Raw genomic sequence first — 26585 nt, forward strand, 5'->3', positions numbered from 1 at the left:
TTTCCTCAAACTTCTGCTGGTTCTAAACCCACGCTGGGGTGTTACTCTCATTTTGGCATTCTTCAGATTTTTTGTTAGTAATAAATCCTTTTTTAAAAACATACTTAAGATTTAAAGGGCTCAAGGATTCTGGATAATCATTTCCTGCTTCTGTGAAAATTACGTTACTGTGAAACTTGTTTCCAACTCATTGGAATGAGATTCCTTGCATTCAATGACTCAATTATGATAGTCAGCACTTGAGCCTCTCTTCAAAATACTCAGACAAACACATCATTTTTTGGAAACTTACTGGTTTTGAGTTGTTGAATATCACTTTAATTAAAATCTTAAGTGACAACGCCAGCTCTGGGTCGGTTTATGGCAAATCTGCTAATGGCATCTCCAGATGGTAGTTTCCACATAATCATTTTAGGTGTGATAAAACAAATAGATTCACTGGTCATTATCCAACTTTTGATGTCATTATCTGACTTTATACAAAGTTGCTGCTGTATTTAATGACACAATATTGACTACATTGAAAAAGTAATAAATCATTATAACATGCTTTGGCACATCAAAAAATTAAGGGGGGGGGGGGTCTTGATCAGCTGAGTAAGTAGGCCGAAGAATGGCAAATGGAGTTTAATTCTGATAAGTTCGAGGTTGTACTTTGGAAAGTCAATTCCCAGTTAGACTTTCGCAGTGAACGGTAGGGCCCTGGGGAGTGTTGTCACGAAAAGTGGAGTCACAGGTAGACAGGATAGTGAAAGCGGCTTTGGCACACTGACCATAGTCAGGGCATTGAGTATAAAAGTTGGGAGGTCATAGTGTGGTTGTACAGGATGCTGGTGAGGCCACATTTGGAGTATTGTGTTCAGTTTTGGTCGCCCTGATATAGCAAAGGTGTTTTTAAGCAGGAAAGAGTGCAGAAAAGATTTACAAGAATGTTGCTAGGACTTGAGGGACTGAGCAAAAGGGAGAGGTTGGACAGGCTAGGACTTTATTCCTTGAAGCGTTGGAGACTGGGAGGTGACCTTATAGAGGTGTATAAAATGATGAGGGGCATAGATAGGGTGAATGCACACAGTCATTTTCCCAGGGTTGGGGAATCAAGAACTAGAAGGCATAGGGAAAGATTTAATAGGAACTTGAGGGACAATTTTTTTTAAACACACAAAAGGTGGTATCTATGTAGAATGAGCTCCTAGAGGAAGTGGTTGAGGCAGGTACAATAACAACTTTTAAAAGACAGTTGGACAGCTATGGATTGGAAAAGTTTAGAAAGTTATGGGCCAAATGCTGGAAATGGGACTAACCTAGATGTGGCATCTTGGTCGGTATGGACTAGTGGGTCTTGGGGCCTGTTTCTGTGCTGTGTAACTCTATCACAAAAAGCACGTTCACCTTCTTCAGTTTGATTGCCACTTTCACTCATCTCTCTTTATATTTAAAGGCTTTGGCTCTATTTCACTTTGTATTCCCATTATGATATTTGGGATCATGGCTTTTTGTCAGAATTGACTACCTTTGCAATTATACATAGTTATCCTGCATTCTTAAGTACCCAAGTCATGGACTATATTTACAAGCTTTGATTCCAGACTACATAGAATTTCCATTTCATACTAATTAGATAAAATCCCTTACAGTTTCTTTCCCTTTAAACTCTCTTATCTAAAAGGTCTGTAAGTAATTCACAACAGTTTTCTCAGTCTGATCCTCAGTAACACCCTCATATCATCTTTAAGCTAACATTGGGTAATCTTAAAAAGGATCAACACATTGGATAGTTTTAACTGTATAAATAGATACGTTTGAATAACTCCAAGAGAATTACTCCAGTAATGCTGAATATTCTGGATCTGGGAGCAGCAAAAAGGTGAGAGAACAGAAATATGAGTAATGGAATGGATGCATTTGAGGTCCCTGTCAATTCTGGTGGAGTGAAATCTTTGGTTGAAGAGAAGGAAAATTATCTGAACCACTGATGACTGTTGAACATGACTGTGCCAATAGATGTTAACAAAATAAAAGACTTGCATTTTTATAACTTGCAAACATGCAGGAAACCCCGAAGTTTCCAGCATTTTGTTTTTATTTCAGGTTTCCAGCATCTGCACTTTTTTTGATTTTCATTTACTAATTCAAATAAATTTTCACCTTTTTTGTGCAGTAAACTATCACTTGAGAAATCTTAGGATCTTAGGATAGTATTTAACAGAAAGGCAAAAATTCTTTAAAATATTAACATTTTCTATGATGCTAAAGTTTGATGACGATCTTTGGAACTAAATTACGTCAATTTTTCAATAATTACCCTACTTGAGTCAACCACTTACAGGGAGCTATGGACTTGCACCCCTAAGTCTCTCTATTCATCAACATAAAGGTCCCTGCCATTTACTGTATATGTCCTAGCAAAATTTGTTTGCTTTAAAAAAAAGTCCCAGCAAGAAGATTCAAACATTCTGATATTAGTACAGTCTGCATTTCAACTTGTCTGGATTAAATTCCATCTGCCACTGCTCTGCCCAACTTTCCAGCTGATCTATGCCTCGCTGTATCCTTAAGCAACTTTCTTTGCTATCTACCACTTCACTATCTGCTAACCTACAATCATAACATCAGTTTCGTCTCATATGCAAATTTACTAATCCCCTGTATTCCTTTCTCCACTGTCCACACCCCCACTTTCATTATATCTTAATGTTTCATCACTTAACTTTTCTCCCCCGATCTAAAGGTCTTAAAATGTTAATTGTGTTTCTCTCCATAGATGCTGCCTATACTGAATATTTCCATTATTTTGTAATTATCCACAATAAGTTAATCTAAATTTTACTTTGACATTCAGTACAAAAAAATCTGAATATAGTTCTATACCACCAGTGATTAATTTTAACCATCAGCATACTATCAAGTGAATTCAACTTACCTTGTAGCAAACTGAACAAGTGCATTTTGTATAGTCTGTCTGACTTCAAGTAAAAAAGATTCATCATTGCTTAGCGTATAATACCAGTATTGAATATAGTCCCTTAGTGCAAACTGGATGACCTGTAAAAGAAAATGAAAGATAGAAAGAGCAAGCTTTTTCAATGACCCTACTATACTTTGTTTAAAAGGCAGTCCTGGCAAGAAGATTCAAACATTCTGATATTAATACAGTCTACATTTCAACATTGTCACCAGAGTGTATCATTCGTCCATGATGAAACATACATGGAATAGAATCATTACAGGCCTACTGCAAAGAGAACAAAATAATTGTTTAATAATGGTGGAAGCTACAAATAACCCAAAAGTATGTGTAATATAATGCCCCTTAAGTATCAATGGCTTCTTGAACATGACAGCAGATTATGAATTCAGTCCACATCAAAGACTTGGAAACAAAAATTTAAACTAATGTGCAAGTGCAATATTAAATGAGTACTGCATTGTCAAGAATGACATTCTCCTTGATGGCACTGTTGATAACTCCTCCAGTTCGACACAAAACATTGCTGCACGATTTTACCATCCCGTCAAAAAAAGAATGGAGAGCCACAATGACAATCTGAATAAATTCTGAGGACCACTCCTCAATAGTGGAAGTCATAAACATATGGAAATGTATGCATCCCATCCTAACTACCCTCTGATGTTACTGACATCTCAGTGGTGGTATGTCAAAATTCTGCAGTTATACTGGGAACTCAGGCCACTAAAGCCCAGGTCATGCAACTTCAGTTAACATTGTGTATGGCTCTAGTCTCCCAGCCTAAGAAAGGATATACCTGTGACAGAGTGCAGGAAAGTTACAGATTTCTGGAACAGAAGGTTTTCCATACAAATTGAGATTAAGCAGATAGGTGCTATAATCTCCCAAATTTCTAAGAATGAGAGGCAATCTCATTTAAACATACTAAATTCTCAGATTTATCAGAGTAAATGAGGAGCTGAGGTTTCCCCTGGCTGCAGAATCTAAAACCAAGGGTCAAAGCCTCAAAATAAAGGAACAGGTATTCAGGACAAAACTGAAGGGGAATTTCTTTACCCAGAGGAGAGCACATCTTTAGAATTCTTAACACAACAGGGCTGTGGAGGGTCACTATCATTGACCTGGAGTGGAAGTTGAAGAGACTAACAAAGAAGGTGCGGGAGGTGGAAGAGAGTATCTGGAGTAGATTGAAGGTGAGAGGAAGAAATTTTGAAGGGGATCTGAACGGTAATTTTTAAAAAAAATATACACCAAGTGGTTGATATCTGAAACTCTCTGCCAGAGGTAGTGGCTGAATCAGATATAATTACCATGTTTAAGAGGCATTTAGACACTTACTTAAATAGGCAAGTCACAGAAAGATGTCGCCCTAATGCAAGCAAAAGGGATTACTGTAGATGGGAAAAAAGGTCAGCTTTGTGTTGGGTTGAAGTGTTCATTTTTGTGCTCTACGACTATAACCTAATTGGTAGCAGTGGTCTTTTTGAAGGTCTGGGTACAAGTCAGATTAAATGTGTTGTGAAAGCGCCAGAGGAAGTGTGATTTAAATACAATTGATAAAAAAATTATGAATAATTAAATCAAGAGAAAAACATGTTTGCAAATGAAGCTTTGAGCATAACCTTAGATTGAAGGTTAGGGACTGGGGGGGGGAGTTGTACAAGGTGTCTCAATTAAGTGCATTTTTCCAAACTCAAGAGTATTTAAAAAAAATCAAAATGTTGGGGAACTATTGAAGTAATCTCAAATTGGGAGGGCACAATTTGGTAACCTTTGACAAGATGAAGCTGCAGGACCAAATGCATTGGGAACCAAAGGTACCAGACTACAAAAAGGAAAGGAAAACTTAAAGAATGTGATAAATAGCCTTAATGATTCAGGATGGCATCATTTCAATAACAGGAGAGAATATAATTAGAGATAAACCAGTAGTGGAGATTTTGTGGCATTAAAGGATTAAGACTGAAATGGGAGTTGTATAGACCTGCTGTATGTTTTATCAGAGCTGCTATCAATGTAATGAACAAATTGTGTACCAAAGCTTTCAGCAGGGGATTTTAACTTTCATACAGATTGAACTAACCAGACTGCTGTCAGAAAGGCAATACATTTTTCATTGTGTTATGTATAGTTTTCTGCTTTAAATTGTGCAAGTGAGGACAAGCCATTTAAAGTGATGAGCAATCAGTTAAATTTTGCTAACAGCAATGAGTGAACATGTCCAGTAGTGATTATAATATAGAATCTAATACAGTATTTTAGACATGAAAAAAACAAATAAGATCACTTAGAAAAGGATAATTTCAACATATTGAGATGGAGGATGTTCCAAGCAAATGGCACAAAACCATTTAATGATGAAATGCAGAAAAATAGTGGATACAGATAGTGATACAGAACCAGTTTGCACTCTTAGGAGGCAAGAGTTTCACTTTTCAAAACAAACACCCATGAACAAGTTTAAGGGACAACTTAGAAATATAAGAAAAAAGCCTAAGAAAAGCAAAACAAAAACACCTGGGTAGAAATATCAATAAGATAAAAGGATGGAAGATTGTTGATTTTGATAACCTTTAACACAAAGAAACAAATGCACTGTTTCCACTTCCTTAATAATAGATTCTAGCATCTTCCCTACTGATAGCAAGGTAACTGGTCCGTAGGTTTGTATTTTCTTTCTCCCTCCTTTCTCAATGCTATACTTTTCCAACCTGTGGGCACCATTCCCAAACCTATGACTTTTTTTTAAATGACTCAACCAAGGCATCCACTTTTTGCATCACTTCTTTCTAACTCAGTGGCTTCTTGGAAGTAATAGATAACCAGCTTAAAAGGACTAACCTCACAAACATCCGGTCTGCAAGAGTATGCTGGGTACTCAATTGACAGCAATTCACCTGAAGACTCCCAGAATCCTTCCCAACAATTAAAACTGCAAAATTCAGAACTGATTCAAGATTCTTAACATCATTTACAAGGAAGCATTGACTGCTTATAACACTCCAAGCAGATATGATCCCCAGCATTGTTCACATTCAATTCCATCCATGCCAAATCAGCCTGCCTAACCTATGCCTCATCAATTCTTCCAGCAATCATTTCTCCCACCACTGGCATAAATGACTGCGTTGTACATCATATGCAAAACACACTGCAGTTATTTAAAGCACCTTCATCAGTGCCCATCAAACCAAATCTTCACCTAGACATGTAACAGGTACTACATTTAGATGACACCATAGTCATGGGCCGGATCGCAAACAACGAGACCAGAGTAAAGGAAGAAGATGGAGAGCCTAGTGGCCTGGTGTTAAGACAACAACCTCTCCCTCAATGTCAGCAAAATGAAGGAGCTGGTCATCAACTACAGGAAATGGAGTGGAGTACACACCCGTCTGTAACAATGGTGCTGAGATGGAGATGGTTGAGAGCTTCAAGTTCTTAGTTGTAAATATCACCAACAATTTACCCTGGTTCACCACAATGACACTACAACCAAGAAAGCACACCAATGCCTCTACTTCCTCAGAAGGCTAAAGAAATTCGGCATATCCCCGATGACTCTTACCATTTTTTTTTACAGATGCACATTTTTTTTTAAAGCATGGTATCCAGATGCTTCACAGCTTGGTATGCCAACTGCTCTCGGGAAAGCAGCCAACATAATCAAGAACTCCTCCCCACAATCTGCCTGGATAGCATGCAAACAAGTTTTTCACTGTATCTCAGTGAACCTAACAATAATAAACCAATAACTAGGAGCATCACATTCTCTTAAGTAACACACAATCCCAAACGGGAAATATTGCTTTTCTTTCTCCACTGGTTAGTTAATATTGTGGAAATCCCAACCTGTGTCACCAGGCAACTACCTTCTCAACAAGGACCATAAATTGAAGGGGCTTGCTCATCACCACTGTCTCAATGGCAATTACTTACAGGCAACAAATGCTACCTTGCCAGCAACAATTACAACAGCACTATTACTTCAGAATTTACAGATGATACTAAACGGATCCACAGCCGACATGAATTTGTCAAAAGCGGCAATACAAGTTGCTCTAATTACTTGTTAACTAAGGGAAGGGATTTACTTGTAATGGAATGGAATAGAAATGTACTGGGGCAATGATGAATTTATGAAGAACCTTGACTAGATCACATATGTGTGTAAAATTCTGATCTATGCACTATAATGTAGCCTCTGAGAAAGTAGATGAGAAAGTACAGAAAATAATTAGAAAGGTGCTACCAGAACTTGGGGAATTGAAACCTTTGGAAAACTGGTGATTTTTTAAAATTTCAGTTATTTGATCAGGCATTCTAATGAAGCTGCCAATTTTAGAGACCAACTACAAGTTTTGATAATTCCCTTCAAGTAAATCCCGAGAGCAAAGGAGAGGTAATGGGGAAATGAAAGATGAACAAAGGACTGCAGAACTTTAAGGAGCATTAATTAAGTTGTCATACATTGGGAAAACCTGAATAATGCACACTTGTTTTCCATCAAATGTGATAACCATATTCTGAAGTAACCATTAGAGCTTCAATTAATATAATCCAGAACTTGCTGTGTCTCTAGCCAAGCCAACATCGTCAAAGCAATATAACAAAACCAGCATCTACAAAGCAAAGCACAGAATTTCCGTGATACTTTACCCACAGAAAGCAGGACAAATACAACCAACTGCTGCTCCAAGAATCATTAACAAAATGATTGAAGATGTCAACTGTATTAACAAGTGGCACAAACTCACAAATGTCTGAATTCTCCTAGAACTATTTTGACTCCAGATGTAATTTCAATCTTTGTCCAAACATATGAAAAAGAGATGAACTACAGAACTGAATTGAGAGTGACACAAAGACAATATCGTACCAACCATAACATTAAAGAGCCTTAATAAAATTCAAGTTAACAAAAATTGGAGTAATCTTCCACGTGCTGGCATTAACCTGGCTCCAAGGAAGATGACTATGTTAATTAGAGGCCAATCACCATAGCCGCAGGCCAACATTGCAGGAATTCTTTAGGGCCATGTCCTGGGCACAACTACTTTCAATTGCATCATCAAAAACCTCTTTCCATCAAAAAAATTACAACTGGGAATGTTCAGTGATTATTACAAAAAAAGACAATTTAGATTTTTAAAAATAAGTATGAGAGGTAATCAGACAAGGCATTGAATCAATACAGTCAACAGGTTTAGAAAAAATCTTCCACACTGAACCACAACACCTGAACATTCTATAATATGTTTCTTCACTTCACAAGGTTTAGGATCAAAATTGTGTCACTCTAAGACAGCAATACTGCTATAAAACAGGATAAATATATCATTAAAAAAAATATTTTTCTTTGTCATTACCTGTTGTAGAGGCTCATCAATGATACTTGAGCCAGTCAAACGTCGGTCAATCTTTATTTGCCTAGTTTCGCGTTTCATTTCTTCTAAAGCCTGGACAGAAGGGAACATTGAAGAATTCAATAGCAAATAGAACAGGCTGCTACAGGATGTTATTTTCAGCAGCATTTGCAGAACATGAATAATATCCAAGAAAGCTTACAACCAAAGTGCAGGCGTAAAGTTCAAGTTACATGATACCCAATCTATCTCTAGCTTGTTATAAATCTGGACTAGATCCATGGTCCAGAAGGATTAAAAAACTGAGTCATCTATCAAATTTGTTAACTATTTTTTTCCTAAATTTTTTTCCCCCACAAGGTCTGTGAAAAACCCAGCTTAAAATGTACAATCTTCAGCAGCGTTTGTTTTTCATCTATAATAAAAAACCTGATGAGCATTAGCAGTTCTGTTAACTCCAATCTTAAGTACTCAAAGCTTTAGAGGCTCCAGAATATTATCTATCAATGCTCAAATGATTTTTCTTATGATAGTTTAAAATCTAGTTCTCAGAAGCACTTCACACTCCACTCCAGCAGTGTTATGGCCTGGTTTTGGGTTTATGTTGCAATTTACAGTTCACAGCCTCAAAGCAAAAGCTGCTCTACAGTGACAAGGTTAGAATTATGCTCCATGTGACAAACAGATCTGAAGGGAACTTCTGCCATTCAGCTGTCTCTGTGCAAAAGTTAGACTTGTGCAAAACCATTTTAAGTCTGAAGCCTACCAAGTGATAAATGCCACTGCATCAGTAACTTTGATCAGTCATTGGACTCTACAAAATCAGCAGAAGCGCCCAATCTTGCTGAAATTCCTCAGCATTACACTAGGGTAATTCTCTCTCTCATCCTATGCTTAGCATTAGGAGTGGAGAGTCAGTACATCACCACGGGCATTTTCAACCTATAGAAAGTGGAAGATAAGGATTTTAAAAAAATGGTTTATGACCTGTAGATTTTTCAGGTGTTTTAATTAACTTCAGACTTTTTAAAAACATATTTTATTTACAACAATTTTAACAGTGTTAAGTGCCTGAACATCAGAGATTTTTGAGAACTAAAAAGCCTTCAAGCTTTGACAGAAGGCATAGCTCCAACTCAGGTCTGACTCTTGTCGTAAGCTTGTTATGGTGTTCGAGGACAGGGTCTGAGGACTAAGCGACCTGAGGTCTACTCACTGTCACATTCCTAGCAGCGAGATCAGCTATCTGCATCCTATCAACTAGAAATGGGCAGGGACAAACAGTGATTTTAGATAACGGAACAGGGTCAGCACAGAAGCAAACATCTGGTTCAATTTCTTTAATTTTACATAATATTAACATAACCCCCATCCCCTGAACTTAATTTTAAACAGCAGTTATTCACGACACAACAAAATTCTTTCCTTCCATACTTATACTGCAATGCAATTGACTTTATTCAGCACTAAGGCCACTTCTTATTAAATTATTGGACTAAGTTAATTCCATTAGACAAACAAAAGGTGGTTCAAATAAGTCAGCTTACTTTGGGGACTCCGGTTGGTGCCGCAGGAAGAAAAGTGTGCTCACACTTTTCAAGATATTTCTCAGAATTTGTCTTCCCAAAAAGCAATATGACTGCAAAACCCCTATAAAATAGGAAAAACAGATTTTCAAAATTCCAGCATTCAAATATTAGATTTGAATATAATCCAAATCAAATTACTGTAGGGTTCCATTTTGCATCTGTTTAGGCAATTATTTTTAGACATTTACATTAGCAGAGTTTTACAATACAACACAGATGGCATATTATTTACTATATCCTAGATATGCTTACTGCAAATTCTTAGCTTATATTTCAAATAGTTATTTAGCCTAACAATTATGCGATTCATAGTTACGACTGCTGAGGTGGTCTTGGTCCTGCTCAAATTGTGATACCAGATTCCATCCTTTACCTCAATGCTCCAAGCTGACATCCCAACTATGCCTTTAAGTCAACTGCAGCAATCTCTTTACTTCAATGCACAATTATCATAACAGATGGGAAAATGGTCATCCAAATAAATTATTTTTGAAAAAATGGGCTCTGATCATGGGGTTCCAAATCATCTGCTTTTATAAACCAGCTCGTTCTTTAAATCAACAGTCCAAATAAGCAGCTACTTCTTCATGCTCCCCAACCCCACATTCAAGAAGAATGAATGTGCCTCCATATTCTTGGTTTAATCATAATAGGGGGAACAAGTTACATCCAGATTGGAGCAAAGGTGGAGGCAAATTTAAATATCTTCCTACTTGACTGTTCATAAATTAATGAGTTTTAATCTCAAAGATTAGACTAATTCCCTCCTGAACTAATGGAAATTTGTTTACTGATCGAAATATGTAGTGGAGGTTGAAATAACAATTCCAATTTCCCTATGGTACCAAGTTAGCTCTGAGACTGAAACATTGTTGTGAAACAAAGTGTTTAATTATACACGTGTAGCTGGGTGCAACACCACTATCTGCTGTAAAGGTGCACGTTTCATGTAGTTTAAAAGATGTCAAATACAGCAAAACTCCAATAATCCAGCACCATCAGGACTTACGTGGTGCGTGACAGGCAGATTTTCCTGACTATTTAGTATTACTTCTCTAAAAACATTGACACACTTTTAATTCACTTTTTAAAAATGACACACAGCCGTATAATAATTTTTTGTAATTAACTCAATGTACTTGAAGGGAACAGATCTGTGTCTTTTAAAGCAGTGTGGGAAATAGGGTCTGTGCGTTTAAAAGGGACTACAGGTAATGGTGGCCCATCGTTTAAAGGAAGCACAGGAATTGGATTACTATTGCCACTTGTACTGAGGTACAGTGAAAAACTCATCTTGCATACTGTTCATAGAGATCAATTCATTACACAGTGCATTGAGGTAGTACAAGGTAAAATACAGAATGCAGAATAAAGTGTCACAGCTATAGAGAAAGTGCAGGTAGACAAATAAGATGCAAGGTCATAACAAGGTAGATTGTGAGGTCAAGAGTCCATCTTATCGTAATAGGGAACCATTCAATAGTCTTTTAAGAGCAGGATAGAAGCTGTCCTTGAGCCTGTTGGTATGTGCTTTCAGGCTTTTGTATCTGTGCCTGATGGGAGAGGGGAGAATGAGAGAATGTCCAGGGTGGGTGTGGTCTTTGTTATGCTGGCTGCTTACTGAGGCAGAAAGGATAGACCAAGGAGGGAGGCTGGTTTCCATGATGTGCCACGTCCACAGCTCTCTGCAGTTTCTTGCAGCCCTGTGCAGAGCAGTTGCCATACAGTGCCGTGATGCATCCAGATAGGATGCTTTCTATGGTGCAGCAATAGAAATTGGTGAGTGTCAAAGGGGACATGCCAAATTTCTTTAGCCTCTTAAGTAGAGGCACTGGCAAGCTTTCTTGGCCATGGCATCTACATGGTTCAACCAGGACAAGCTATTGAACTTGAAGCTCTGAAATAGGACCCTGGTGAGTTTAAAGGATCATGGGAAACAGGATGCCAGTGAACCAAATGAACAACTGGAGAGTGGATTATTGAAATTTTACTGCAAAGGCCTGTGGCCCAAATTCAGTCTACTGACCACTATTTGGTCTGCAGTAGGATAAAAGGTTACTGAGACTCCTGAAATGGAAATTGTATATCCCCTGGCTTGGTGATAGATTGCATATTTACTGTATCCATATGTAGTTTGATTCATTGTTATGTAATTCATTGGGCAACCCCTTTTTATTCTCTCCTAATATCTGTGTTGCAAAGGTGACTCAGAATTCTGTGACCTCTAACAAAAATCACATATTAAAAAAAATGTATATTCCTCAGGGAAACACAAGTGTAAATATTAAAAGAATGTTATCTTACCATGATGCTCATTTAAACCAATTTAACTTTTATTTTGATGGAAATTACAATGATCTATAACGTTAAAAAGGTTAGGCATAAATGGAAGCACTGCACGATGGCATCTGGATATACTCTACCATTATGTTATGCTCTACACATCCATGCCAAAAATGTGGCAGTCAAAAAGGAAAAAATTCAAGTGAACCTTTGAAACCCCTGTGATCATAACAAAGCTTGACTGGAACCTCATCAGCATTACAGAGATAAAGGCCCAAACAGCAGAATGTCAAAACTGGCAAAATATATAACCAGCATCATAAAGCAGTAAAAGTCACCAATAGTTTGTACACTAGAGTATTTTATTAGGTACATTAAACTGTCCACAGTGTTGTTCCATGAGTAAAGAAACTTCAGAGATGTCAAGCACTACATGTCATTGCCCTGGTCATACATTACTTGCCACTAATCAGCCCATGCCCAAAAACCTAGGTCTTGCTGAATGCAGAACTGGACTGCTTCATTTCTGATGAACTGCAAATAAAACTGAACATTGTGCAATCAATGAACATTTCCTGAGAGCAAATTGCTGATGAAGCAGCTGAAGTTGATTGGGCCATGTGCATTTCCACAAACAACACCTGTAGCAATGTTCTGGGGCCAATGATTGACCCTCAAGAACCACAACCATTTTTCTTCATGCAAAGTAAGAATTCAGCCATTGGAGTATTTTCCCCTTCCTGCTGATTGAACTCTATTTTACCAGGGCCTCTTGATATCACTCTGTCAATGGTGCCTTGAAACCAAGGGCAGTGGCCCTCAACTCAGTTTTAGAATGCAGGGCTTTAGTTCACACTTGGACCCAGACCACAATGAGGTGCAGATTCTATTAAAAGCTAAACAGAACATTGTTCAAAAGGTGAATACCAGTAAGTGCCATCTAATTAATGCTGTGGACAACACCTTTCAGTCACTTTGCTGATGACCAAAGGTAACTGTTTGGGGAGTAATTAACTGGATTACGTTTGGTTTTGTGCAGACAAGACATAAATTGGTCAGTTTTCCACATTGTCAGATTGATGCCAGTGTTGTAATCGTAATTGAGTAGATTGGCTTGAGGCAAGCTAGTCCTGGAGATCTATAATGTTATCTTGTCCTCTCACCTTAGCTATTTGCAATGCTCTCAGCCATTTCTTGATATGGAGGTATTAAAATTCAAGTGTATTAAATGGGGCTAATTAGCTGCAGGTGCATTTATCCACATGGGATGATGTTGTAACATTAATGGAGTTCTGATTAAACAAAGGGCAGAAATAGATTTCAGATATTCTTGGATAAAAGACATTTGGGAGAGGCAGAGGAGGAATGAAAGGAGGGGAATGGCAGCACTGACCAAGCCCATTGCAATGTGGCAGAGAGAATTTCCTGGAAAGATCAAGAACAGAAATCTGTCTGGATTAGAGGGTACGAGCTACAAGGAAAGGCTGGACAAACTTGGGTTGTTTTCTCTGGAGTGTCAGAGGCTGAGGGGAAACCTGATAGAAGTTTATAAAATTGAGAGTCACAGATGGGTTAGACTGTTAGAATCTTTTATTCCCCCCCAGAATAGAAATGTCGAGTACTGGAAGACATGAATTTAAGGTCAGATGGGAAAAGTTTAAAAGGAGATGTGCCACCAAGATTTTTTCCTATATGCAATGGCAGATACCTGAAACAGGCTACCAGGGGTAGTGGTGGAAGCAGATATAAAAGTGGCATTTAAGAGGCTGTTAAACATGAATATACAGAGAATGGAAGGATATGGATCATGTACAGGCAGAAGAAATTTAGTTTAATTCAGCATCATGCACAGCGCAGACATTGTGGGCCGAAGGGCCTGTACCTGTGCTGTACTTTTCTATGTTCCATATGAATAGTGGGTTGAAAGACACTGTTTTCATTAGAAGGATGAACAACTATAGATCATGGAATGAAGGTAACTGGTAAAGAAACTGGAAGTAACATGATAATTCGTAAAATATAGAATGAACACAAATATTGAATCTGCTATGACTACTATCCCTGGCAGTACAAAGTGGAGGAGGATGAGTATCTGGAAGGAAAGCATTTGCAAAATTATAGTAAAAAGACAAGGGAGTGAAACTAGCTGGACTGCTCTTAAATAGAGCCCACATATTCAGTGAGCCAAACTGTCTCTTTCTATGCTATAACTCCATTACATAGAGAAAATAGTTTTGGCTTCTATAATTGTGCAGATCTCAGGAGGAAGCCAATATGGATAATCCATTTGGCACTTTTGGTTGAATGTAGTTGCAAATGTTTCAGCCTCATCTTTGGCACTTGTGTTGGGCACCCCCCCCTCCCCTATTGTCGAGGATGGGAATGTTCTTTAAATCTCCTCATCCCATTACCCACTTCTTGTCCACTGCCAGTCAGAAAAGATTGGAAATTGCATAGCACAGCAAGCATTGACAGCATAGATAGATGATCTGGATATTGGAAGATTGCTTGCATTAAAACCGAACTGATTTCAGAGCAGTACTAAGTGTGCATTGTCTGACTAGTCTGCATGCTTGTTCTCTGTTTATTATAAACAAACCATCAATCATGAAGGAACACAATCAATGGTTTTCACTACCCAGTTGGAAATGTACTTGGCAGATGTACTAGTAGGAAGATATTAAGGGTTCTAATCATTTGTGATCCCCATCTGGAGGTGTGTACCCAAATCTGTGTGATGGCTGTTGAAATATATCATATAGGTAGCTGTGTTAGGCAGTCCTTGTAATCTTGCTGGTCCCAGCTGCACTCTGGAAGTTTTATTTATTTGAGACTTGGAACCCACAAATTCATGTGCATCTCAAAACGTAACTGGTAACAGTGGGTTTCATCAATGTTAGATTGGAAGCAATCGCATGGAAGATTGCATTTAGATCACATGGAATCTAGGGAGAGCTGACTAATTGGATACACAATTAGCTTGATGGTAGACGGCAAAGGGTGATGGTGGAAGGCTGTTTCTCTGACTGGAGGCCTGTGACTAGTGGTGTGCCTCAGGGGTCAGTGCTGGGCCCATTGTTGTTTGTCATCTAGATTAATGATTTGGTTATGTACAAGGCATGGTTAGTACATTTGTAGAGGACACTAAAATAGGTGATATAGTGGACAAAGGTTATCAAAAATTACAGGGGATCTTGATCAGCTGAGTAAGTGGGCTGAGGAATGGCAAATGGAGTTTGATTTGGATGCAGGGTGTTTCATTTTGGAAAATCAAATCCAGGTAGGGCTTTCACAATGAACGGCAGGACCCTGGGGAGTGTTGCAGAACAGAGGGACCTTGGAGTGCAAGTACATGGTTCCCTGAAAGTGGAGTCACAGGTAGACAGGGTGAAGGCAGCTTTTGGCATGCTGGCCTTCATAAGTCAGGGCATTGAGTACACAAGTTGGGAGGTCATGGTGTGGTTGTACAGGATGCTGGTGAGACTGCGATTGGGAGTATTATCTTCAGTTTTGGCTGCCCTGCTATAGGAAGGATGTTATTAAACTGGAAAGAGCGCAGAAAAGATTTACAAAGATGTTGCTAGAACTTGAGGGACTGAGTAGATGAGAGGTTGGACAAGCTAGGACTTTATTCCTTTGAGCATAGGAGACAGAGGATCTTATAGCAGTGTATAAAATCATGAGGGGCATGAATAGGATGAATGCACTCAGTCTTTCTTCCCCCCCCCCCCCACCCCCCCAACCAGAGTTGGGCAACTTTTTTTTTGACATAAAGGGTGGTAACTATGTGGAATGAGCTCCCAGAGGAAGTGGTTGAGGCAGGTACGATGACAACTTTTAAAACAGTTGGACAGGTACAGGGATTGGAAAGGTTTAGATTACGGGCCACATGCCAGCAAGTGGGACATCTTGGTTGGCATGGACCAATTGGGCCTTAGGGCCTGTTTCTGTGCTGTACAACTATGATTCTATAATCAGATAACCATGATTAGCCATCAACATCCAGGACAACCCAGGCTCCCACAGATGTCTCAACTATACTTCCTCCCACTGTAACTCCGGCAAGAAGTCTATTCTCTCAGTTCCTTCTCTCACATCATTTGCTCCAACAATGGAAGATTCCACACAGGTGCCTCAAATATCTTATCTTCTCCCTGAACCATGGCTTCCCCTCTACCATAGAGGACAGAGTCCTTGATCTTATCTCATCCAGTTCCTTCACTACTTCTCTCAACTCTTCTTTGTGGACAGGGCAAAAACAGACACTCCACCAGCCTCTTCATCCAATTGATCATCCTTTGCAATTTCCATCAATTCCAACAAGATTTCACCTCCAGACATTATTCCCTTCCCTTTTAGTTTTTGGGAGAGATCACTCCCTTTGCAATTCCCTGGTCTGCTCTGCCATGCCCCTTTACCATTCCCTGTGTTACGCCATTTTCCCATGCAACTGCAGGATGCTCAGCAGCCATTTTGCAGCAGCAGCAGCTTTCACCTTTTCCCATTCCACCATCCAGACACCCAAGGAGTCTTTCCATGCAAGGCAGTGATTCACATGCTGTACTGTACAGTATTCAGTATTCACAATGTGGCCAACCACCAGTTGGGCAAATGTCTTGCAGAGTACCCGTGCTTAGTCATCAGGAGTGACCCCGAGCTCCCAGTTGCCTGCCACTAATTCACCTTCCCACTCCAAACTTCACATGTAGCTCCCTGCACTGTTACAACTTGGTCTGAAGCAAGCTCGAGGAACAACACGTCATCTTCTGTTTGGGCACACTGCAACCTGCAGGACTCAATATTGAATTCCCCCAACTTTATAAAATAAGATATCTTTTAGTCACATGTATATCGAAACACACAGTGAAATACATTTTTTGTGTAGAGTGCTCTGGGGCAGCCCGCAAGTGTCGCCATGCTTCCGGCGCCAATATAGCATCCCCACAACTTTCTAACCTGTACGTTTTTGGAAAGTGGAAGGAAACCTGAGCACCCAGAGGAAACCCGAGCACCCAGAGGAAACCCATGCAGACACGGGGAGAACGTGCAAACTCCTTACAGACAGTGACCGGAATTGAACCTGGGTCGCTGGTGCTGTAAAGTGTTACACTAACTGCTACACAACCTCACTTTCATTTTATTTTTCTGAACTCCAAAGAATACAAACCCAGCCTGTTTCACTTATTACAGGACTATCTTATCATCCAAGAATTAGCCTGGTAAATCTATTTTGGACTTCCTACAATGCTACTATATCCCTTCTTAGCTAAGGGGACCAAAATTGTGTGTAGTATTCTAGATGTGGCCTCAACACCCAGTGCAATTGTAACAAAACTGCTCTATTTCTTAACTCCAACCCCTTTGTAATAAAGGTCAGTATGCCATATGCCCTCAAGTACTTCCTGCCCCTGCCTACTAACCCTTTTTTTTGGGTTGGGCTGGGTTGTTCTGTTATAAGGAGAGCACAAGATGTGAAAAAGGTGTTCAAAGAACACAGATGGTTCTTGATTGAATAATTCTGTCAATGATTCTCAGTAACCCAGGAATTATTGACAAAAGAATAAGATGCTAATATTTTGGTTTTAATGATCATCAACAGTGCTAAATTTCAGGTATTAGCAAGGGATATGTAGTGCCAACAGATATGCTGGGCCACATGTGTTAAATCAGAGAAATGTGTTTTTGTTCAGTATGAATTCTTATTCTTTTACACCTACTGAGAATTCAAGGTTATTTCTAAAAGGGTATTGAGTTGATGCACAACCACCAATGCAATGGAATGATTGTCTGAAAAGGTGATGGAAGCAGGTTCAAAAGTAACTTGCTAAAGGGGGTTAGATAAATGCTTGAAAATATCTTAAACAGGTCATGAAGAAAGAGACAGACAAAGTCGAATATCTTCATGGACACACCTAAAAATGAAAAGGATAAAATTTCAGATAAAATGAAAGAAATCATTGCCATACCTACAAAACTTCCGACTCAGAAGCTATGCTACAGCAGATCTACTACTTGATTAAAATCTAGTCTGCCATACTCTCGTAATCATGCACTTCACCCAGGCTTACCTACAGCTGAGATCTGACAGCATAATACAAGTTTCTGTACAAGAGGGTTTTTGACAGGTAGATTGCTGTTTTACTACTGAGGATCAAAGGTGGAGGGATGTAACAGAAGGCTCCAACATGATGACAAATAGACCCATCCATAAATTGTAAATAACAGGATGTAATCAGGTACTGCAACACCATGAAATTTCATAGCGCTACATCATAATGGCATTTACCAACAAGGATTGAGTATCAGATTAGGATAGATTCAGTGCTTCAGGGCCAATGAACAAGAAGCAGGCTCCAGCTCAAAACTATTTCATTGCACAAATACACAAAAACAAAAATCATGGTTTCGGGTGCAAATTCAGGATCTGCCGCTGAAAAATCATCGATAGATCATCTGCACCATGCCATAACTTGGTGCAATTAATATCAGATACATGAGTAATATTTAATCTCATCTCCTGCTTCAAAAAGTGCGGAGACACTTGTAAACGAGGATGCTGCATTTTCCCTTGCTAAAATCCCAGTAACCACTCCCCACAAAGTTGAAACATTTATGCCAATCCTAGAAACTCTTATGTTAATCACATACCCTTAAGCATCCAGAATGTACACTTAATGTACCCTGCCATCTTTGTGTCTCAACATGAACAAGCGATAGATTTCTTTGCCTTTGGGTTGTTTAAGTCTGTTTACTTAAGATACTTTCAGATTCTATGCTTCATTTGAAACCAAGTACATGAACCTTTAAGTGCTTTAACAGAGAACAATACAGCACAATACAGGCCCTTCAGCCCATGTTGTGCCAACCTTCAAACCACACCTAAGACTATCTAACCCCTTCCTCCCACATATCCTCCATCTTAAATTCCTCCATATGCTTATCTAACAATCTCTTGAACTTGACCAACATATCAGCCTCCACCACCACCCCAGGCAGCGCATTCCATGCATCAACCACTCTGGGTGAAAAACCTCCCTCTTACATGCCCCTTGAACTTCCCACCCACTACCTTAAAGCCATGCCCTCTTGTACTGAGCATTGGTGCCCTGGGAAAGAGGTGCTGGCTGTCCACTATCTATTCCTCTTAATATTTTGAATACCTCTATCACGTCTCCCCTCATCCTCCTCCTCTCCAATGAGTAAAGCCCTAGTTCCTTTAGTCTCTCCTCATAATCCATACTCTCTAATCCAGGTAGCATCCTGGTAAATCTCCTCTGTACCCTCTCCAACACCTCCACATCCTTCCTATAATGAGGCGACCAGAATTGGACACAGTGCTCTAAGTGTAGTCTAACCAGAGTTTTGTAAAGCTGCATCATTACTTCATGGCTCTTAAACTCGATCCCACGACTTATGAAGGCTAACATAGCTTTCTTAACTACCCTATCCACCTGTGAGGCAACTCAGTGATCTGTGGATACAGATCCCCAGATCCCTCTGCTCCTCCACGCTGCCCAGAATCCTGCCATTTACCTTGTACTCCGCCTTGGAGTTTGTCCTTCCAAAGTGCACTACCTCACACTTCCCTGGATTGAACTCCATCTGCCACTTGTCAGCCCAGCTCTGCATCCTATCAATATCCCTCTGCAAGCTTTGACAGCCCTCCACACTATCCACGACACCACCGATCTTTGTGTCATCTGCAAACTTGCTAACCCACCCTTCCACCCCCTCATCTAAGTCATTAATAAATATCACAAAAAGTAGAGGTCCCAGAACAGATCCCTGTGGGGCACCACTAGTCACAGCCCTCCAATCCAAATGCACTCCCTCCACTACAACCCTCTGCTTTCTACAGGCAAGCTAATTCTAAATCTACACGGCCAAGCCTCCCTGGATCCCTTGGCCTCTGACCCTTCTGAAGAAGCCTACCATGTGGAACCTTGTCAAACATCTTACTAAAATCCATGCAGACCACATCTACTGCACTACCCTCATCAATCTTCCTGGTCACCTCCTCAAAGAACCCTATCAGGCTTGAGAGGCAAGATCTTCCCTTCACAAAGTTATGCTGGCTGTCCCTAATCAGTCCATGATTCTCCAAATGCTCATCGATCCCATCTCTTAGGATCCTTTCTAATAGCTTACCCACCACAGACATAAGGCTCACTGGTCTGTAATTCCCTGGACTATCCCTACTACCTTTTTTGAATAAGGGGACAACATTCGCCACCCTCCAATCCTCCGATACGATTCCTGTGGCCAATGAGGACTCAAAGATCCTAGCCAACGGTTCAGCAACCTCCTCCCTCGCCTCACAAAGCAGCCTGGGGAATATTCCGTCAGGCCCTGGGGACTTATCTGTCCTAATATTTTCTAACAGCTCCAATACATCCTCTTGATATCTGCATTCTCTAGAACATTACCCTTACCAACACTGTCCTCAGCATCAAGACCCCTCTCCTTGGTGAATACTGAAGTATTCATTGAGAACCTCTCCCACTTCCACAGCTTCCAGGCACATCTTACCACCTTTGTCTTTAATCGGACCTACGTTTACTCTAGCCATCCTTCCTTCATGTACGAGAAAAAAAGCCTTGGGATTCTCCTTAACCCTACTTGCTAAAGCCTTTTCATGCTCCCTTCTTGCTCTCTTTAGCCCCTTCTTAAGTTCCTTGCTTGCTACTCCATATTCCTCACGAGCCCTATCTGATCCTTGCTGCTTACACCTTATGTATGCTGCCTCCTTCTTCCTAACTAGTTCTAACATGCTCTGACAAAATAAAATTCCTTCCTATTCCCGACACGTGAATATAATCATGAAATGTTTTAACAGGTACTAGCTCAAATATCCTTTGAAAGGAAGATTAAAATACTTCATTAGCTCCTCAATAAAGTAGTTGATTCCAATTCATGCTGAATCATTATGACCAGTGTGGCTACATGAATTTTGAGAAAAATTCTTTGTAAGCTCCAAAATTGACAGATCTGAAAGATAAGCTGAAAATGTAATTGATGGCATTGACAAAAGCTCCATGAATTTAAAGAGGCAATTATTTAAAGAGTTGGCAATCAAATCTTGAGAAAATTACAGCAAACAAGTCCTGTCCTATCCAGCCTCTCCTTGTAATATCCATGTAAATCTTTTTTTATACCCTTTCCAGTTTAATGACATCCTTCCCATTGCAGGGTGAGCAGAACTGTATGCTGTACTCCAAATGCAGCCTTACCAACTTCTTGTACAGATGTAACATGACGTCCCAACTCCTGTATTCAGTATCCTGACTGATGAAGGCAAGTGTGCCAAACACCTTCACCACCCCATCTGTGTCACCACTTTCAAGGAACTATGCACTGCACCCCTAGGTCTTTGTTCTGCAACACTCCCCGGGGTCCAACCATTTACTGTGCAAGCCCTGCCCTGGTTTGTCTAACCAAAGTGCAACACTTTGCATTTATCTGAATTAAACTCCTGCCATTCCTTGACCCGCTGGCCCAACAGATCAATGTAATCCACTACATCACCAATTGTAGCGTCATCCACAAATTTACTGACCACATCACCTACGTTCTCATCCAAGTTATGAATACAAATTACAGTGGACCCAGCACCAATCTGTGTGGCACACCACTGGTTACAGGCTTCTACCACCATCCTGTCTCCTACCATCAAGTGAATTTTGTATCCAATTAGCTAGCTTGCCCTGGATCCCATGTAATCTAATCTTCCAGACTAATTTACCATGCAGTACCTTGTCAAAGGCTTTGCTAAAGCCCACAGACAGTGTCTACTGCCCTGCCCCATCTTTCTTCTTAGTCACCTCTTCAAAAAAAAACCTCAAATCTTTGTAAGACACAATCTTCCAAGCACAAAGCTATGCTGACTATCCTAAGCAATCCTCGCCTTTCCAAATTCTTATAGATCCTGTCTCTCAGAATCCCCTCCAATAATTTATAAGGATACTGCAATTTTCCCTGACATTGGGCTCACTGCTCTTTCATTCAGACTTCATTGCAGCCTCTTAAGTAAAAAGGCACAACATTAGCTACCCTCCAGCCATCTGGCACCTCCCCCACGTCTATCATGATGCAGCTACATCCATCAGGAGCCAGCAATTTCTTCCCTAGCTTCCCACAATATCCTAGGATGCACTTGATCAGGTCCTGGTGACTCATGCATTTTAACCTTAAGCACCTCCTCTTCTGCAATGTGGACTCTCTTCAAGAGATCCCTAGCCTCCACGTCCTTCTCTATAGTAAATAGACTAGAGATTTTTGTTTAGAACCTCATCCATCTCCTGTGGTTTCACACACTGATGACCTCTGAGGGGCCCTATTCTCTCCCTAGTTATTCTTTTCATTCTACTACAACTGTGGAAGCTCTTTGGATTCTCCTTCACCCTGTCAAAGCTATCTCCCCTTTTTGCCCTCATGATTTCCCTCAAGTGCACTCTGACACCCTCTATACTCAAGTGATTCACTTGATCCTAGCTGCCCATACTTGACATGTCTTTTTTCTTAACCAGAGCCTTAATATCGCATCTTCCAGGGTCCCCTACTCCTGCCACCCTTACCTTTCGCTCTAACAGGAATAAATTGACCCTGAACTTTATCTCACTATTAAAAGCCTCCCACTTGCCAGACATCCTTTTTACCAGCAAACAGCCTCCCTTCATCAACTTTAGGAAGTTCCCATCAAAGACCATCAAAATTGGCTTTGCTCCAATTCAGGACTTTAACTTGTGAACTAGTCCTATCCTTTTCCACAACTACCTTAAAACTAATAGAATTATGGTCACTTGTCCCAAAGTGTCCCCTGCTTTCTCCATACACACTAATAGAATTATGGTCACTGGTTCCATACTCCTGCAATCACTTACCCTGTCTTGAATCCCAAGAGAAGGTCAAATTTTGCCTCTTCCTCTGGTAGGGCTATTTACATATTGATTGACAATTTTTTCCTGAATACACTCAAATTCCTCCCCATCCAAGCCCTTAATACTATGGCAGCCCCAGTCAAAGTTTGGAAAGTTAAAATCCTTTTCTACTGCAACCGTGTTATTCTTACAGCTAGTGATCTCCCTACATATTTGCCCCTCTAATTCCCACTGACAATTGGGGGGGTTGATGGTGAGGGAGGAAGAAGAGCTATGGTACAATTCCAAAGTGATCACCCCCTTATTTCTCAGTTCCACCTATATAGCCTCACTGGATGATCCCCCCGGAGTATCCTCACTAAGAACAACAGTACGGCACAGAAACAAGCCCTTCAGTCCATGTGGTGCCAAACTAATTAAGCTAATGACACCTAATTAAACCAATTCCTTCTGCCTGCACACAGTCCATATCCCTTCATTCTCTGCGTATTCATGTGCCTACCCAAGAGCGCCTTAAGTGATGTTCTCCCAAATCAAATTACTCCCCCTCTTCTCCTGCCTCCACCGCTATCCTTCCTATAACATCTGTACCCTGGAACATTGAGCTGCCAGTCCTGTCCCTCCTTCAGTCACATTTCTGTAATAGCTAAAATATCCCAGTCCCATGTACCCACCATGCCCAGAGTTCATGTGTCTTACCTGTCAGGTGTCTTGCATTGAAATAAAATGCAATTTAATCCATTAATCTTCACTTGCTCCCTGCTGTGCTCCTGCCTGACATGTCTACTGAACTTGCTCTAACTTCTGAATTTGCTTCAACCTTCTCATCTGCCTCACTACTGTTTTGGGTCCTATCTCCCTGCCACAATAGGAGCTCATATGTCAGGCTGCTGTACATCAACTACAGCTCAGCATTCAACACAATAATCCAATTCAAACTCATCATCAAGCTTTAAGACCTGGGCCTCTGTACCTCTCTCTGCAACTGGATAATCAACTTCCTCATTAGCACACCTCAGTGAGGATTGGTAATATTTCCTTCTCACTGACCATCAACACAGGTGCACCTCAAGGAAGTTCTTGAAACAACTGGCACAACCCTAATCACTACAGTTTAGCAACTCTATGACTGCTTTGATCACCTTGCATTAAAATGGACTTGTTCTAATTGTGTTTTCTTGTAAAAATTATGTTTAATTTAGGTTTTTCTTGTCATGCTGCTTATATGATACTATGTGTCTGTGATGCTGCTGCAATTAAGTTTTTCATTGCACTTGTGCATACATGTATGTGTGCATATGACAATAAACTCAGCTTTGACTTTGAAAATCCTCCCAAGTAGCTCTAGCTAATCTTTCCAGCAGGATATCACTCCCCTCCAGTTCAGCTGCAACTAGTCCCTATTGTACAGGTCACCTCTGCCCCAGAAGAGATCCCAATGGTCCAAAAAACTCAATATCAGCCCCCTGCAGCAGCTCCTCAGCCACATTTTCATCTGCTCTATTCTCCTATTCCTACTCACTAGCATGTGGCACCAGTTGTCATCCAGAGACTACTACCCTTAAGGTTCTGCTTTTTAACCTCCTGCCTAACTCCCCCCATTCACTCTGTAGGACCTCATCCTTTCTACCAATGTCATTGGTACCAATGTGTACAATGACCTCTGGCTGCTCACCTTGCCCCTTGTGAATGCTCTGCAACCAGAGTTCCTTGACCCTGACACCCAGGAGGCAACATATCATCTGCGGCCACAGAACCAGCTTTCTCCACCCTACCCCCCCCCCCCCCCCAAAGAGTATCCAAAATGGTACACGTTATTGAAGGGAATGGCCACAGGGAATCCTGCACTCTGCTTACCCTCTCCATCTCTCTTGGTGGTCACTCAATGACCTGTCACCTGCCTCTCAGGTGTAACCACCTCACTAAAGCTCCTATCTATGATGCTCCATGATTGCTCCTGAGCTCACCTGTAGTGCTAGCTGCTAAATGCAGTCAGTTAGGAGCTGCAGCTAGACACTTCCCACAAGTATAGTCACCAGGGACAGTGGAAGTCTTACTGACCTCTCACACCATGCAAGAGTATACTACTGCCCTAGATGCCATCCTAACTGCAATAAGGTTAAAGAGGAAAGTTGAAAAGACTACCTTATCCTACCACAGCTCAACCTAGAAGCTTCAAGCCAAAGTCTCAGCATTTTCTCCTCAAACACAGTACTTTCACGTCGATAGCCACTCCCAAACTGGCCCACATTTATATATCTGCCAATGTTAAATGCATACCAAACTTTAATTTGTTTTCCCAAAGGTTCTCATTCCTGCCGCATTGTACTTTGTTTGAAAAATAACTCTTCAAAATTAGGGATGCCATATATTTCTCATATTAATAAATCAAAATTGAAACATGCAAGGAATTTACATTGAACTGTTATTAAAACAACTAATTTCCTTGTAACTAGAGTACTGCATTCAATTCTGGTCACTGCACTGCAGGAAGGAAGTGAAGGCCCCAGAAAGATGGTACAGGAATGAGAAGGAATAGATTGGAGAAACTGGGATTATTCTCCACAGAGCAACAAAAAAAATGAAACACCAAGCAGCAATTTGAAGTGTCCAGACAAAATTAATAAAAATAAAAATAAAGCTTTTTCAGCTGAAATAAAAGGTCAATAACCAGAGGATTAAAATGCAATGCAATTGCAAAAGAACCAGTGCCAACCTGAGAAAAAAAACAAACTTTTACACAAGCAGTCATAATCTGGAATTCACTGTCTGAAAAACTGGTGGATGGAGATTCCATCACGAATTTCAAGTGGAGAGGGATCTACATACGAGTGAGATTAAAAAAAAGAGGGTTATATTGAAAGAGCTGAAAGTGGGACTGACTGGATTGCTCGAGGACAGCCAGTATAGACTTCATGGGTTGAATACCATTTCTGTGCTTCTTCCCACCCTTCATTTAATCTCATCAACATAATCCAGTAGGGATGGCAAAGGTGGGAAACAAGTTGAAGTTATGGCTTGTATGCCAGTGATGTGAAAACAAAAATTCCCAACAATCATATTGTTACTCACAAAACAGTGGACGACAAAATACAATTTCCCATGGAGTACATGCGTAGACACCAACTCAAAAGTTCAACACAAGGTAACTTTAAGCAAAATCCAGCAGAACTTCCTGAATGTTTGAGGCGGAGGACAATTTTAAATAATCCACTTGCTAACTTTGAAAGCAAAATACTATAGATACTCAAAAATCAGAAAAACAGAATGCCATAAATATTCAGCAGGTCAAGAAATGTGGACAGAGAAAATGAACTAATACTTCTCAATGATTTTTCAGACTAATTTTACTAATCAGACAAGGCAAGAATCATTACAGAACATTTAAGGTGCATGAAAGAAATAGTCTTTTCAATCCAAATTGATATCAAAGTTAACTTGTGCATTTCTGCACTTTGGATTCTGCGAAGTACATGCTCAACATTGTAAACCTATTCTGATT

General features: G+C 40.2%; 1 protein-coding gene across 3 annotated transcripts in view; it reads right to left on the reverse strand.

Moving 5' to 3' along the window:
- Positions 1-26585, reverse strand: part of snx13 (sorting nexin 13) — a 123519-nt gene that overhangs the window by 58320 nt on the left and 38614 nt on the right. For all 3 annotated transcript variants that reach the window (XM_052016409.1, XM_052016408.1, XM_052016407.1), the window contains 3 exons: positions 9882-9984; positions 8338-8427; positions 2921-3042 (listed from right to left, as the gene is read on the reverse strand). In XM_052016409.1, the coding sequence (XP_051872369.1) occupies positions 2921-3042; positions 8338-8427; positions 9882-9984 (315 nt within the window). The remainder of the gene's footprint in view (positions 1-2920; positions 3043-8337; positions 8428-9881; positions 9985-26585) is intronic.

Source organism: Pristis pectinata, chromosome 5, assembly GCF_009764475.1.
Source record: "Pristis pectinata isolate sPriPec2 chromosome 5, sPriPec2.1.pri, whole genome shotgun sequence".
In the NCBI taxonomy this organism is placed as follows: domain Eukaryota; kingdom Metazoa; phylum Chordata; class Chondrichthyes; order Rhinopristiformes; family Pristidae; genus Pristis; species Pristis pectinata.